This window comes from Podarcis pityusensis (genome assembly GCF_964106645.2).
Source record: "Podarcis pityusensis genome assembly, chromosome: 5".
In the NCBI taxonomy this organism is placed as follows: domain Eukaryota; kingdom Metazoa; phylum Chordata; class Lepidosauria; order Squamata; family Lacertidae; genus Podarcis; species Podarcis pityusensis.
The window spans coordinates 41,072,333-41,084,470 of record NC_138032.1 but is presented as its reverse complement, the minus strand read 5'-3'; the positions used below and the strand labels follow the sequence as shown (position 1 = coordinate 41,084,470).

Genomic DNA, 12,138 nt, shown 5'->3' with positions numbered 1-12,138 from the left:
AAGCCATTTGCACAAGTTGCCATGTAACCAGTCCATGCAGAATGTTGAAATGAGCAAACCAGCGATATTTTAGGGAGCAGGCGGGGCCCATTATTTACATCATAGGAGCCTACACAACATAAAACACAGTTGCTGTATGTAGGTTTTATTTTATTTGTTTCTTATCTTATATTTTGGAAATGTACATCCCGTTTTTTTTCCTTTAATTTTTTGGGCGGCCCCCAAGAGTGTGGGACCCTAAGCTATAGCTTGTTTAGCTTATACGTAAATCTGGCACTGGTTTCAGAAATGCTCAAATGTCCAAAAAGCTTAATGTATTTTCAGGGCAGTTTGTGGAAGATGCTCATTATAGAGTGGTCTTGCTGCATTTCTGCAGTTGTGATTGCTGCCTGCTGAGTTCAGACTGAGCTATATTTAGATGAATGATGTGGGTGGTAAAAGTGACACCCAGTACTGTAGGAAACAAGTCTCCTCACGTGTATTCTCGGCAGCCTTCCAGGTAATCATTCTTACCCATAGCTACAAATACTGGGTAGGACTTGAAGTGTGGAAATTAGGTTTCCAAATATCAAAAAAATTCAAAAATAAATAAATCAAAAAGGTGCTCAGTGATGTTGCGAAGTGGGCATGGGTCAGGGATAAAGCACTGACACTTATTTCACAGCAGGGATGATAACCATCTACTGGGATGCTATTTTCCAATTATCTGATGCCAAATAAATAAACTCTTCTCAGAAAGGAACCCAGGAGGTAAGCTAAGCAGAGGAAGATGTTTGTTCAATTTGCATGCATGGCTCAGGTTGAAACTGCCACTTTTGTTTGAGGGGAAAAACAACCCAAAAACCCAAACTTTATTATGGCCAATCAAATGCCACCAAATAATGAGCAAGCTTTGGAGTCCACTGGAACTCTTCATTGGGCTGGATGTGAAGTAAAGTGGGGTGCCGGTGTGAAAAAAAGGTAGTTTGATATTGGAGCCATTGGGCTTTGCTTAAAAGCTTATTTTGATTGTGGCTATGGGGCTGTCATGAAGAGCAGCTGCACTACACCATCAAATGCGCCACCCCATTTATTAATATTTGCCTCTGTTCTGTTGAGGGTCCTTTAGGCTTTGCTGTGTCCAGTTTACTTCTCTTGGTATCTGGAAATTGTTTTATTATGAGTTTTATGTCTACCTGGGATTGAATGAGGGATGCTATCTGCCTCTGATGCCAGGAAATCTGAGGCAATGTAGTATTCTGAATTCATAAGCACTAATAAGTACTTTTAATGATTTTTATGCCCACGAACAATATTCAGGAAACAAAGAAATTAAAAGGCGGAGATGTCCAGATGACAAATTACAGGTCAGGTCAGTTTATGGGGAAGAGTCTAAATGTGACTCTGCTGACTAAGCCTACCTGCTAATTAGAAAAGCAAAGTGGTGTGTTTACTATCAGTTACATTGCTGTGACTGGAAGATGGTGGACTCGTATACTTTCTTTCTTCTATTATTTCCCCCCAAACGTTAGTGGGGAGAAGTCCTAGTCACATGGACTAAATGCTCTTGAATTCTTCATGTGTTTATCTGGATGGGAGAACATGGAGGACCAACTTCCCTACCGTTTTGGTTGGGGAAATCAGAAGACAAAGCTGGGCTCCATTGCATTATTTGAGACTATTGATGAGTTCCAGGAAGACTTCACACCAAGGCAAAGTGTTTTCAAGAGAATCCAGAGGCTCTGTTTCCGGCAGCGGGAGCAACTTCCTGGGGAGACCTTTATGAGTTTTGCTTCTGCACTGTGGGATTTGGCATCAGGCTGTGATTTTGGGCCTTTGCAGGATGAGCTGGTGCTTGACCAGCTGATTGAGAAAGCAGAAGACTGGCGAATTAGGGAGACCCTATTTTTGCAAATAGATTCTCTAACTCTGGCGAAGGCTGTGGAGCTGGGGTCACAAATGGAGGCGGCATTTAAAACAGCACCCAATAAGATAACAGCGGCAATAGAGCAATGGGAGCGTCAAATCATTGACAATAAGAATGGGGAAAAGAGGGGCTATAAGAATTATGGATCTTTATACCAAAGGAAAGAAAAAGTGATGCCTTCACATGGAACTAAATGCCACCTGGGCAGAAAGAAAACTCACAATTTCCAGCATTGCCACAGTGTGAAGCTATCTAAGGTTCCAGGCAAAATGGTATGTTCTGAAAAGCATCAATGATGCACTTCTGTGTTTTATTATCATGTTATACCACAGAGAAAAGCATGTAAAATAAATTTGATAAAACTCAAAGAATTTACAAAGCAAGAGGTTACTAGCAGTTTTATCATTCTAGAGTTGTGTAAGAGTTTGGCTAAGGATTTTTGCTCTTTCAGATTTGCTATCAACCCTTTTAAAAATGTTGTCTTATAGATTCATTGTGTTTGCGATTTCACAGACTTTAATTGACCACTGATGGATGAGTTATTTTATTTTCAGAGCTTTGTTATCAACATTTTAGCTGAGGACTATATACAAAACAATCCTTCCTGTCTTACAGTATTCAGATAAATTGATCATATAATTTTAAGATCTGCAGGAAGAGGAACATCCAATAATTTATTTATTCATCATATAATTTCTTTCCAGAATTTTGTGGTAAATGGGAAAATCCACTCCCCTCTCAACATCTGCTTTAAAAAAAGCTAATCTTGTTGATCATCAGTTCTACTAACATTTGAACTTGTTTTAGGATTTGTTTCCTTATGTATTTTGTTTATAAAAGATAACTTATAGGATGAGATAATGGTACTAGTGGGAAGTGTGCTTGGGTCCTGCTTGCTGGCTTCCTATGGGCATGTGTTTGGCCACTGCGAGAACAGGATGTTGGACTCGATGGGTCATGGGCACACTAGGGTCTTCTTCTGTTCTTCAGTGTGAGAAGATTATATAAACAGAAATGATGCTACCAGAATTGCGGAAACTGTGGTCCACCAGATGTTGCTGGACTCCCAAGTATCATCAGTTTCAGCTAGCATGACCATTGGTCAGGAATGGTGGAAGGTGTAGTCTAACCATTTTTTGAGGCCCACAGGTTTCCTATCCTCTTCCTGATCAGTCACAGAACTTGTTTTGTCAGTTCTTGACATGGAGTTAGCAATAGTGCTTTATGTAGTTGTGTACCATGAAGATACTTGGTACATACAGCTTCTCCTGTCACTTCAGTAATTCTTCTACCTATGAAAGGCAACAAACCCCCTAGCATTTCTAGGAAAAAATGTCAAAGAAAGTGATGAAAAGCCAAAAGATGTGAAATTTTACTTTACCTCTTCAGAATGTATCTGATTAGAGGCACAACTTTTAAGAAAATTTCAGTTCCTGAGCTTTGCTTACTGTTGTATTGGAAATCAAACTGCACTACAAACTTGCCAACTTCCTGCTCAGTTCAATGCATGTAGGATTATAGCAGGCATAGGCAAACTCGGCCCTCCAGATGTTTTGGGACTACAACTCCCATCATCCCTAGCTAACAGGACCAGTGGTCAGGAATGATTATAGATTTAGACATTTCCATTAGAAGTTGCTTTTCAGTATGCTGCTTTGACAACAGTATTTCTTGTTGCACTGTGGCTATCCTATTTCTCATCTTTTTTCCTCCCTGCAAGAGCTGATTTTTTAAAAATTTCTGTTCTTTCCTTTCCTGGAAAGTGTGAGTGCCGGATACGTGGCATGAATCGAGTTGATCGATATATGATGTACAGCAGTGTTTGGTTATTTTTGCCCCCCACCCACTAATTCCTGTGAAATAAAAACTGGGCTGTTGATTGTGTGACAGTCTTTAGAACCTCCTGCCCTACGAGATGATGCTGAAGTCTGGAATTTGTGGAGGCTGCATGACTGAATCACTTACACCTACTCCTTGCTTGCATTGAGAAAGTCAAGACTGCAAACAAGCCAGTAGCTGAGGAAGAAACTGCTTTTCTCGGTACATCATTCATGTGGAAGGATCATCAAATGCAGGCGTGACCAGACAGGTTCTTCTTGTATATCGTCCTGCTCTGGGTGGCCTTGCTAAAAAGTCAAATGCTGCCCATCTCATGTGATTTTGTTACTGTGTTCTTTCAATGACTGATATGAAGAGGGGACTGCTGTCATGGGTTGTGTGCCTGTGCTTTCTCCTTGGTGTTTGGGTATTTGTGGCCTCAGTGTTGCCAGAGGCTACCATTTCCCTTTCCACAGGGTCGTTCTTCAACAGTGACTGAAGCAGATGGAGGCGAAGAAACTCTTGGTGGCTGCTTAGGTACTGCTTTATGCCCCCCATCACTTCTGAGTTACAGAACATCCCAGTTTCCAAGGCAACTGCCAACTTCTTCCTCCTTGAAACAAATCTTCAGAGTGGTAGTAGTGGAAAAGCCAAGAGAGCGGGAAAAGGAGATTGTAAAATCCTTAATCCTTATCAGGTCCAAATCCTGTGAGGGCCTCTGTAAGTGCTGCACAGAAGCAAAGTTTCAATAAAGCGTGGCTTCTTTTTCCACTTCAGCACTGAAGGGAAAATGCTGCACCCAATGAAACTCTTCTTTCTTGGTGCTTATTAAAGGAACAGATGCCCTCTTGGGGCTGATACACATGTTTGGCGCACTTTCACTGGTGTTTCCTCCAAAGGAACATGTATACCAGTTTTTCCATAGTATGTGCTCACTTCCTGCCCCCAGAGTTTTGGGAGACATTCATCTCTCTTCCTTCTTTGCATAGGTCCCATCTGTAACACTGGTGTAAACATGACAAAGACATTTCTTACTGTGTGCTGAGCGATGAATGTTCAGTGGTTCATCAGCTAGATTAAGTGATTTTTCACCATACCGCTTATAAAGATAAAAAAAGAAAGGTTTGCTGTAGAATAAGGAAATTCACAGAAACATCTAAACCAAGTGATACCAGCTTACTATGTGGAATGTGATTTGTTTTGTTCTTGTTCGTGTTTTTATTGTGTATTTTGTATTTTTATCTTGTATTTTTATGCTATGAATTGCCCTGAGACCTATGGATGAAGGGCTGGGTACAAATTTAATAAATAATGAAAGTAGTTTCTGCATTTCCTCTGGGCCAAGGAGGTCCAGAGGCTACAGTGCAAGATGTTATCCTTAAAGAGAGCCCTTGCATTGCTAGGCATATATTCCACTGAGGTGAGGGTAGTGGGGAAGGATGGGTGTAGCCAGGATTTTTTTGCGGGGGGGGGGGCAGGACTTTGTTATGGAGGTCAGGACTTTTGTTGGGGGGGGTAGAACTGATGTGATTGGTCAGTTAAGTATTTCTATTGTTTTACTTTAGGGGGGCAGCTGCCTCCCCTTGGCTAGGCCCATGGGAAGGAAACAAAACTACAGTGGTGCCCCGCAAGACGAATGCCTCGCAAGACGGAAAACCCACTAGACGAAAGGGTTTTCCGTTTTTGAGTTGCTTCGCAGGACAAATTTCCCTATGGGCTTGCTTCGCAAGACGAAAATGTCTTGCGAGTCTTGAGATTTTTTTTTCCGCTTCCCCCCCCCTTTATCTAAGCCGCTAAGCCTTTAATAGCCTTTTAGCAGCTAATCCGCTAATCCGATAAGCCTTTAATAGCCGCTAAACCGCTAATAGCGCTAATCCGTTAAGCCGCTAATAGGGTTGCTTCGCAAGACGAAAAAAACGCTAGACGAAGACACTCGCGGAACGGATTAATTTCGTCTTGCGAGGCACCACTGTATGGTAGTGATGGACCACGATAGCCTGACCACCACCATGTGCAGGCTGGATTATTGCAATGTGTTCTACTTAGGACCGCTCTTGAGGTTTGGAAGCTGTAGCTGTTGCAAAATGCTGTGGCCGACTGCTCACTGAGGCAGAATATCACCAACATGCAACTCCACTGTTGAAAGAATTTCACTGGCTGCTAATCAGCTACCAGACTAAATTCAGAGTGCTGGTTTTTTTTAAATGTATAATGCCTTATGCAACCTGGGATCACTTACATAGCCAATCACTCGCTGTTCTCTGTAGATGAGGTCCTCCTGCAGATATCATTTTATCGGGAGGTCCATTCCACACAATGAAGGAACTGGGCCTCTAGTGTTGTGGCAGCTACACTTTAGAATTCTCTCTCCTTAGACCGGCACAGTCTCTTATTGGAAGCAGGAAGCATAAAATCGCTTCAACTCTTTTGCATTTTTGCACTGATGGCATGTTGACCCACATTGTGTTTATTCAAATGTTAATGCGTTTGTGCTCTCAGAGAGAATCACTCCTAACATTTGAGTACTAGAAATGTCACACCCCTAGGAGAAGTCCCAAGAGGCTATGTTTTTCTGTAGCATGAAATGATGGCTAGCAATAAGTAATGCACATGTTTATGAACTTGTCTGCTTGTAGGAATAGGAAAACATATGTTCATTCCATAATTCAAATTAAGTTCCCACATTTTAGGAACCATCAGACAAGTTAAAATATATTTCTTTTAATACATACAAGATCATCTGTGTTCACTAGTTTAAAAGTATCCAATATTAGTAGACCCTTTGAAATCAGGGGAATTAAGTGAAGACTATTGATTTCACTTGGTCTACACTGAATATTGTTAAGATTGGATATCACCAAAAGAATTTGCACTGGGGATAAAATGCATATTTATAGTGTACACTGCCTAGAGAGTGTAAAAATATTAAGTGGTTTAGAAATGCTTTTACATACCAGGAAAGCTGCTAATGTAGTGGTTTGACTTCACCCCCAGAGGCGCACTCCATTGGTTTCTTGAGACAGACAGATACCAACAACCCAGAAAGCACTTTATATATTAAAGTAAGAATTTGAAGGCATTTTAATTTAGCTGTGCCATTGTGCATTTAAATCTGATGCAATTTGAATAGTGCTACAGTGGGAGACAGGAGCTGCATTATGCCCTATCCTAAGCAGCAGAGACACACACCCCCGCCCGCATTTTCATCTGCAGCTATGAGAGGTAGAAACTTGCTTTAACATTTAGAGTCTGGGCAAGATTATGTATTATTCTGGAAATATGAAAGACTAATCTTTCAATGTCCAAAGAGAGTGTATGGCCTGGGGAGAATTCCAATGGTCAGATAGAGGGCCAAATTTGGACCCCAGGCCTGAAGTTACCCAGCCACATCATACAAGATTACCTCTTCATATCATCCAAATACAAATCAAAGTCTGTGGATTAGTAGTTCTCTCCATAATAACCATTTTGTTGTGGGGTTCCATCTTTGATAGATTCTTTTCTCTTTCTTTTCAGGCCCCAGAGCCAGTAGAAAATTGCACAAGTGAAGGAGAGTTTGAAGAAGACCGGAGTTCTTCGGTCCCAAGTACGTTAGAGTTGGAGATTCGTGGATCAGGCCAAGAAACTGATGAAGACTATTTTGAGACCCAGTCACATCAGAGTGAATCACTGTCAGACATCAAGACAGAGCCTTATGAAAGTGCATCAGACTCGGAGTCTTTTGCCAGTGATGTAACAAGAGAAACCAGCCTGAGTTCATTCTGCCTTTCTGCAGAACTAGAGGAACCATGGCAGAAGTATGCTGAAGGAAAAGTAGAAAAAGCTCCCTCCAAGGCTGAGTGTGCAAGACACCTGGGATGCATGCATAAGGAAGCAGGGGAACTGCCTTCACCTTTGCACACAGCAGCTGGCAAAGGTGAATTGGAAGTACAGGCAGCAGTCTCAAAAACAGAAGAGATCAATGGAAATGAGAAAGTGTTACCTTACAGTATTACCTGCACAGGGTTTAACATTAGTAAAGAGGTCCTTGCGTCACAGACAGAGGCCTCATTGGTAGTGGAGGCAAAATCTGTTGACAGAGAGCCACACCTGCATATCTGCTCAAAAAATCTAGCTGAAGGTGCTGTTGGCAAAGGCAATAAAAATACAGGACGATCAGTGTTTGCTTGTCACAGAGCAAACTCTGAAAACTCATTGACTTCCTTTGAGACTGAACATCCTCCTGCCCACTCAGAAGCTGTTTCAAGATGCAGTCTGCCGAATATTCACTTAGAAACAAACAGAACTTGTAAGAGAAACTGTGAATCATCCAAAGTTAGGTGTAAACGGGAGTATATACTGAACACCAAGTGCAATAGGAAGAATGGTATTGAGAGTCAGAAACCTGTAGATGCACACTTGTGTGACACAAAGCTGAAGGCCACGGGTTTACCATGTATAAAATCTACATTTCTGGTGCCACCCACAAAGCCAGGGATTGTAGAAATGAAATCATGGCACAGTTCCCCAGGAAACATAAGTGCCCAAGAGGTCAGGGAACATGCTAATGACTGTATTTGCATGGCTGATAAATTAAGTTGGTCGTGCTCCAGATTACCCCTAGGAATGTCGGATTATGAAAAGGTAAGGGGCAATTTAGAAAGGTTTGGTGACTGCCCACAGAAGTCCTTCAAGATAGAAAAAGAGACAGGTATTGAAAAATCACTTCTTAATACTCATCTAGTCTCAAATAAGAACCAGTTGGCAACAAGATCCCACTGGAATACCAGTAAGAATTTGCATGATAAATCAAATATCTTTCGCCTTTCAACAAAAAGAGCAGATACACTAGAGAATGATTCTTTGACCCTATCCCAGCTGCCATATCACTCAGAGGATCATTCCAGACTGGAAACTCCTTCAGCTTTGGAGTCTCTACCAGCAAATATAAATGCCAAAATAGTTCTAAGAAAAGATCAGTTCAAATCTGAGGGTGAGATAGAAATTAACACGTTCCTTCAGAATCCTAGCTCTGAATCTGACAGTCGTGATGCTATAGCCCAAGAGAATTATCTGGGTGGCTATAGCATGGCAGATAAGTATGGCAATACTTACGGCATCCACGCTTCCACTGTTAGCACAGAGATGAACATGGAGAAAAAATGCCTTGAAACGCAAAACACTGAGGCCTTTCTAGGGGCAGCTGAGATAAGGAACGATTCAGAATTTGGATTAGGTTGGGGAATGTTTGATGGCATTCTGACATTAAGTGGAAAAAAGGTCATGGGGCAACAAGAGGAAACAGTGCTTCAAAACATGAGCAGGGCGTCTGATGCCTTAAAATGTCCTTCCATTCAGGAGAGAACAAATGTGCACCTCACAAGAATAGAAAAGAAGGATTTTTATTGTGGTGGTGGTGGTGAAGATGTCTCTGCTTTCGAACTAACACCAACACCACATCACATTTGCCAGGAAGAAAAATTGGAGAATCTTTCAGAGTTAAAACCTCTCTTGATTAAATCTCTTGATCAAAAAGGACTACTGTCAAATAAGATGGATGGTGAGACCTATGTGGATGAATTAACCACTGAGACATTGGAACATGAGAACTCAGCCTCTTCTCTCATCACCATGGTGGACACCACAAAACCACAGAAGACTCCAAATGCACAACCCTGTTGTGGAAATGAAATTCTGCCTGTACATGCTATATCAGGCAGTGAAGATGAATTCCCTGTTAGCATCTCCACCCAAGAAGGTGAGGAGGAAGCAGAAGCAATGGGTCTTGATTTATCTTCAGTGCCTGCCCCTGAAATTAATACAAGAGCTAGTCTTGAGAACAATTCTCCTAGGACAAATTTAAATATGGAAAGTACTGTACAAAACTGGAAAGAAGAGGGGTATGCAAATGGTTTGTTCTTAGAACCACTTGCCACTAATACTGAGATACTGCTAATCAAGCCCTCCCGAGTGAAAAGTGACTCTGTCTTAGAATCGGTCCAAGCAGTAAACCTACAGTTTGAACCAGGAGGCTATACAGTGGCAGATGAATCTGTGACCAAAAATAGACAGCGAGACACTTGTGTTATCACTGCAGGAACACAGGAAATAAATAGCAATAGTAAGAATGTCATTGCTGGTGATAAGACCCTAGGACATAATGTCCATAGTAAGCAAATTATTGAAAAGGAAGGCACCAAACATTGTGATACAGCACGTGGAAAAACAGGCTTTTGTGAAGGTTCTCCAAGCACAGGACTGAACAGGAGCTTTTCTGCTGAGGAGCCAAAGTGCATTAGCAGATACAGTCAATGGAATCCAAGCACAGATATCTGTGACACTAATGTGAGAATGGACAGCCAAGATAATACCACCACAGGCCTAGATAATATCAGCATGGAAAGCACAAACAGTGAGGAGTTAAATGAGAACCTTTTTAACTTCCTGGGTAGTAACAGCAGTTTCTACAAGGCAGTTCAGAGAAACAATAAGGCTGGGGCCACAGAGAAATCTTCCAAGCAGTCTAAATTTTTAGCCTTTTCAAAAATGGCATCCTTCAGGAAATCTAAACTAATGTCTGCTGAAAATCAAGATAGTGTCAAGGCCAAGACAGAACCATTGGATGGAGATAAAGGGGATGAGATAGAAGATGACTTGAAGTATATTCAAAGCAGTTCACCCAGCTCTGCTTTCCAAAGCAAGGAACATTGCCTTGCAGAATATTTGGACGATGATGACTTATTTTATGAGAAACCTGCTGGACTCTTCAACAGAATGAGCCTAAGAAAGGCTTCTGGCTCTGGCCGGATACTCTTGGAAGGTATGGGCACAAGTTCTTCTCCCATAATGACAAGAAGAAAGCACTCTGAAGGGAAAGTTTTAGGTTCTGTTGAGAATAATGACAATGAGTCTGTGGAGTATCCTGAACTCAAGAAATCCTCATCTGAGAATGACTTTAAAAGAAACAAAAACACGGAGAGTAAAAGATTCAGGAGTCGGCTGGCCTTGGCCCACAGATCCTTCTCAAGTTTTTTTGAATCTAAATCTCTGGAGAAGGAAAATGCTGAACAGAGTCCAAAGTTTTCAGTGAAAAATGAAAAGGAAAAAGCCAAGTTGCACCAAACAACTTGGAAAGCATTTCTGAAAAGTAAGGAGACAGATGGCCAAAAGCGGTTTGCCTTAAATAGTCCTCTTCCAACACAGCAGAGTTCTTGTTCTAGCAGGATCCCTGGCAGCTTTCCTAGAAGACCATCCAAGGAAAATCAGGAAGATTGCAATGGACAAGAGTTTATGCAATCAAGTGTGTCTAATGGCTCATCTGTAGATGGTGGACATTCTGATTCCTCTGGGACTGGTAATTTTCTATCTATGGATACCAAGAGGAGGAATCATGAACTGAATATAAAATGTCTGCATAGCCTAGATTGCAATGGGAAAGAGGAGACGATGAGCAGTGATGGAGATACATCTTTTGAAGAATTCTGGCTGAAATCTCCAATTAGTCCGATTGACCTGCAGTCATCATTTTCTCACTTCACTCCCTCTTGCCCCCAGTTGTCAATGTATGAACGTAAAGATATGCCATGTAGACCCATGAGTCCCAAGCCACAGAGTCCTCGAACTGGTTCTCAACGCAAGGGTTTCCATTACCCTGGAAGATTAAGTTCCACTTCAATGATATCTCTTGGAAACATCTCGGTGATTGATGGCAACTTGGAAGCACCTGAGAGGCCAAAGACATTGAAGCCTAGACCTAGTTTCTTGCAATCTATGCATTCGTTGGATAATGATTATCTGAGAGAGGACAGTGGGATAAGCAGCCAGTCACAAATCAGCTTAGACACAACTTCTTCAGTGAGTGATATCATTAGAGATGAGGTGAGTTGCTTTGTGGTGGTGATGATGTGGTTTAGTTTTGAGAGTTTGGAGTGTGGCATCATTGTTATTTATTTTTATTTCTTTCTAAAAACCATTTCCATTCCAAACAAAGCCCATTTCCATATGCTAAGCAGTGAAATGGAATATAGAATGTCACAGTGAATCTACGAGTGCATATGCAGGGACATATGGCATCATAACTAATTATCTGTATAACTTTTCCAGAACTACATTCAGAACTACATGCATGTATAACTTTTCCAGAACTACAACCAGGCCATTCTGCATACTGGTCTAAACCAGAGAAGTTAAGTGGCTAAACAATTGAGTCCACGTGTATGTAGTCATCATGAGACTGGTTTTAAATCAGATTCCCCAAACATTATGTCAGAAGAGGTGCCCATGTAAACCACAGACAAAGGGACAGACTTCATTTTAAATATATCTTGTTTGATTTGAAATTATGGTGGCTGACATCACCATTGTCTTTCAGTGGGATGTGAAAGGTTTCCCTGCCGGCAACATACCCTGACCTGATGGACAAATCTGTCCATGTA

The 12,138-nt window shown here is 41.5% G+C and overlaps 2 protein-coding genes across 5 annotated transcripts in view; both read left to right on the top strand.

Moving 5' to 3' along the window:
* KLHL6 (kelch like family member 6) overlaps positions 1 to 12,138 on the top strand; it is a 252,558-nt gene that overhangs the window by 116,618 nt on the left and 123,802 nt on the right. The gene's annotated exons all lie outside the window — the stretch shown is intronic.
* The window catches only part of ARHGEF4 (Rho guanine nucleotide exchange factor 4), a 155,743-nt gene that overhangs the window by 49,921 nt on the left and 93,684 nt on the right, over positions 1 to 12,138 (top strand). For 2 of the 4 annotated variants that reach the window (XM_081008391.1, XM_081008390.1), the window contains exons 1-2: positions 1,472 to 2,178; positions 7,241 to 11,581. In XM_081008391.1, the coding sequence (XP_080864517.1) occupies positions 1,558 to 2,178; positions 7,241 to 11,581 (4,962 nt within the window). In that variant the 5' untranslated portion in view covers positions 1,472 to 1,557. Of the gene's footprint in view, positions 1 to 1,471; positions 2,179 to 7,240; positions 11,582 to 12,138 lie in introns of those variants that run through there. The other 2 variants (XM_081008392.1, XM_081008393.1) reach the window with 1 other exon arrangement.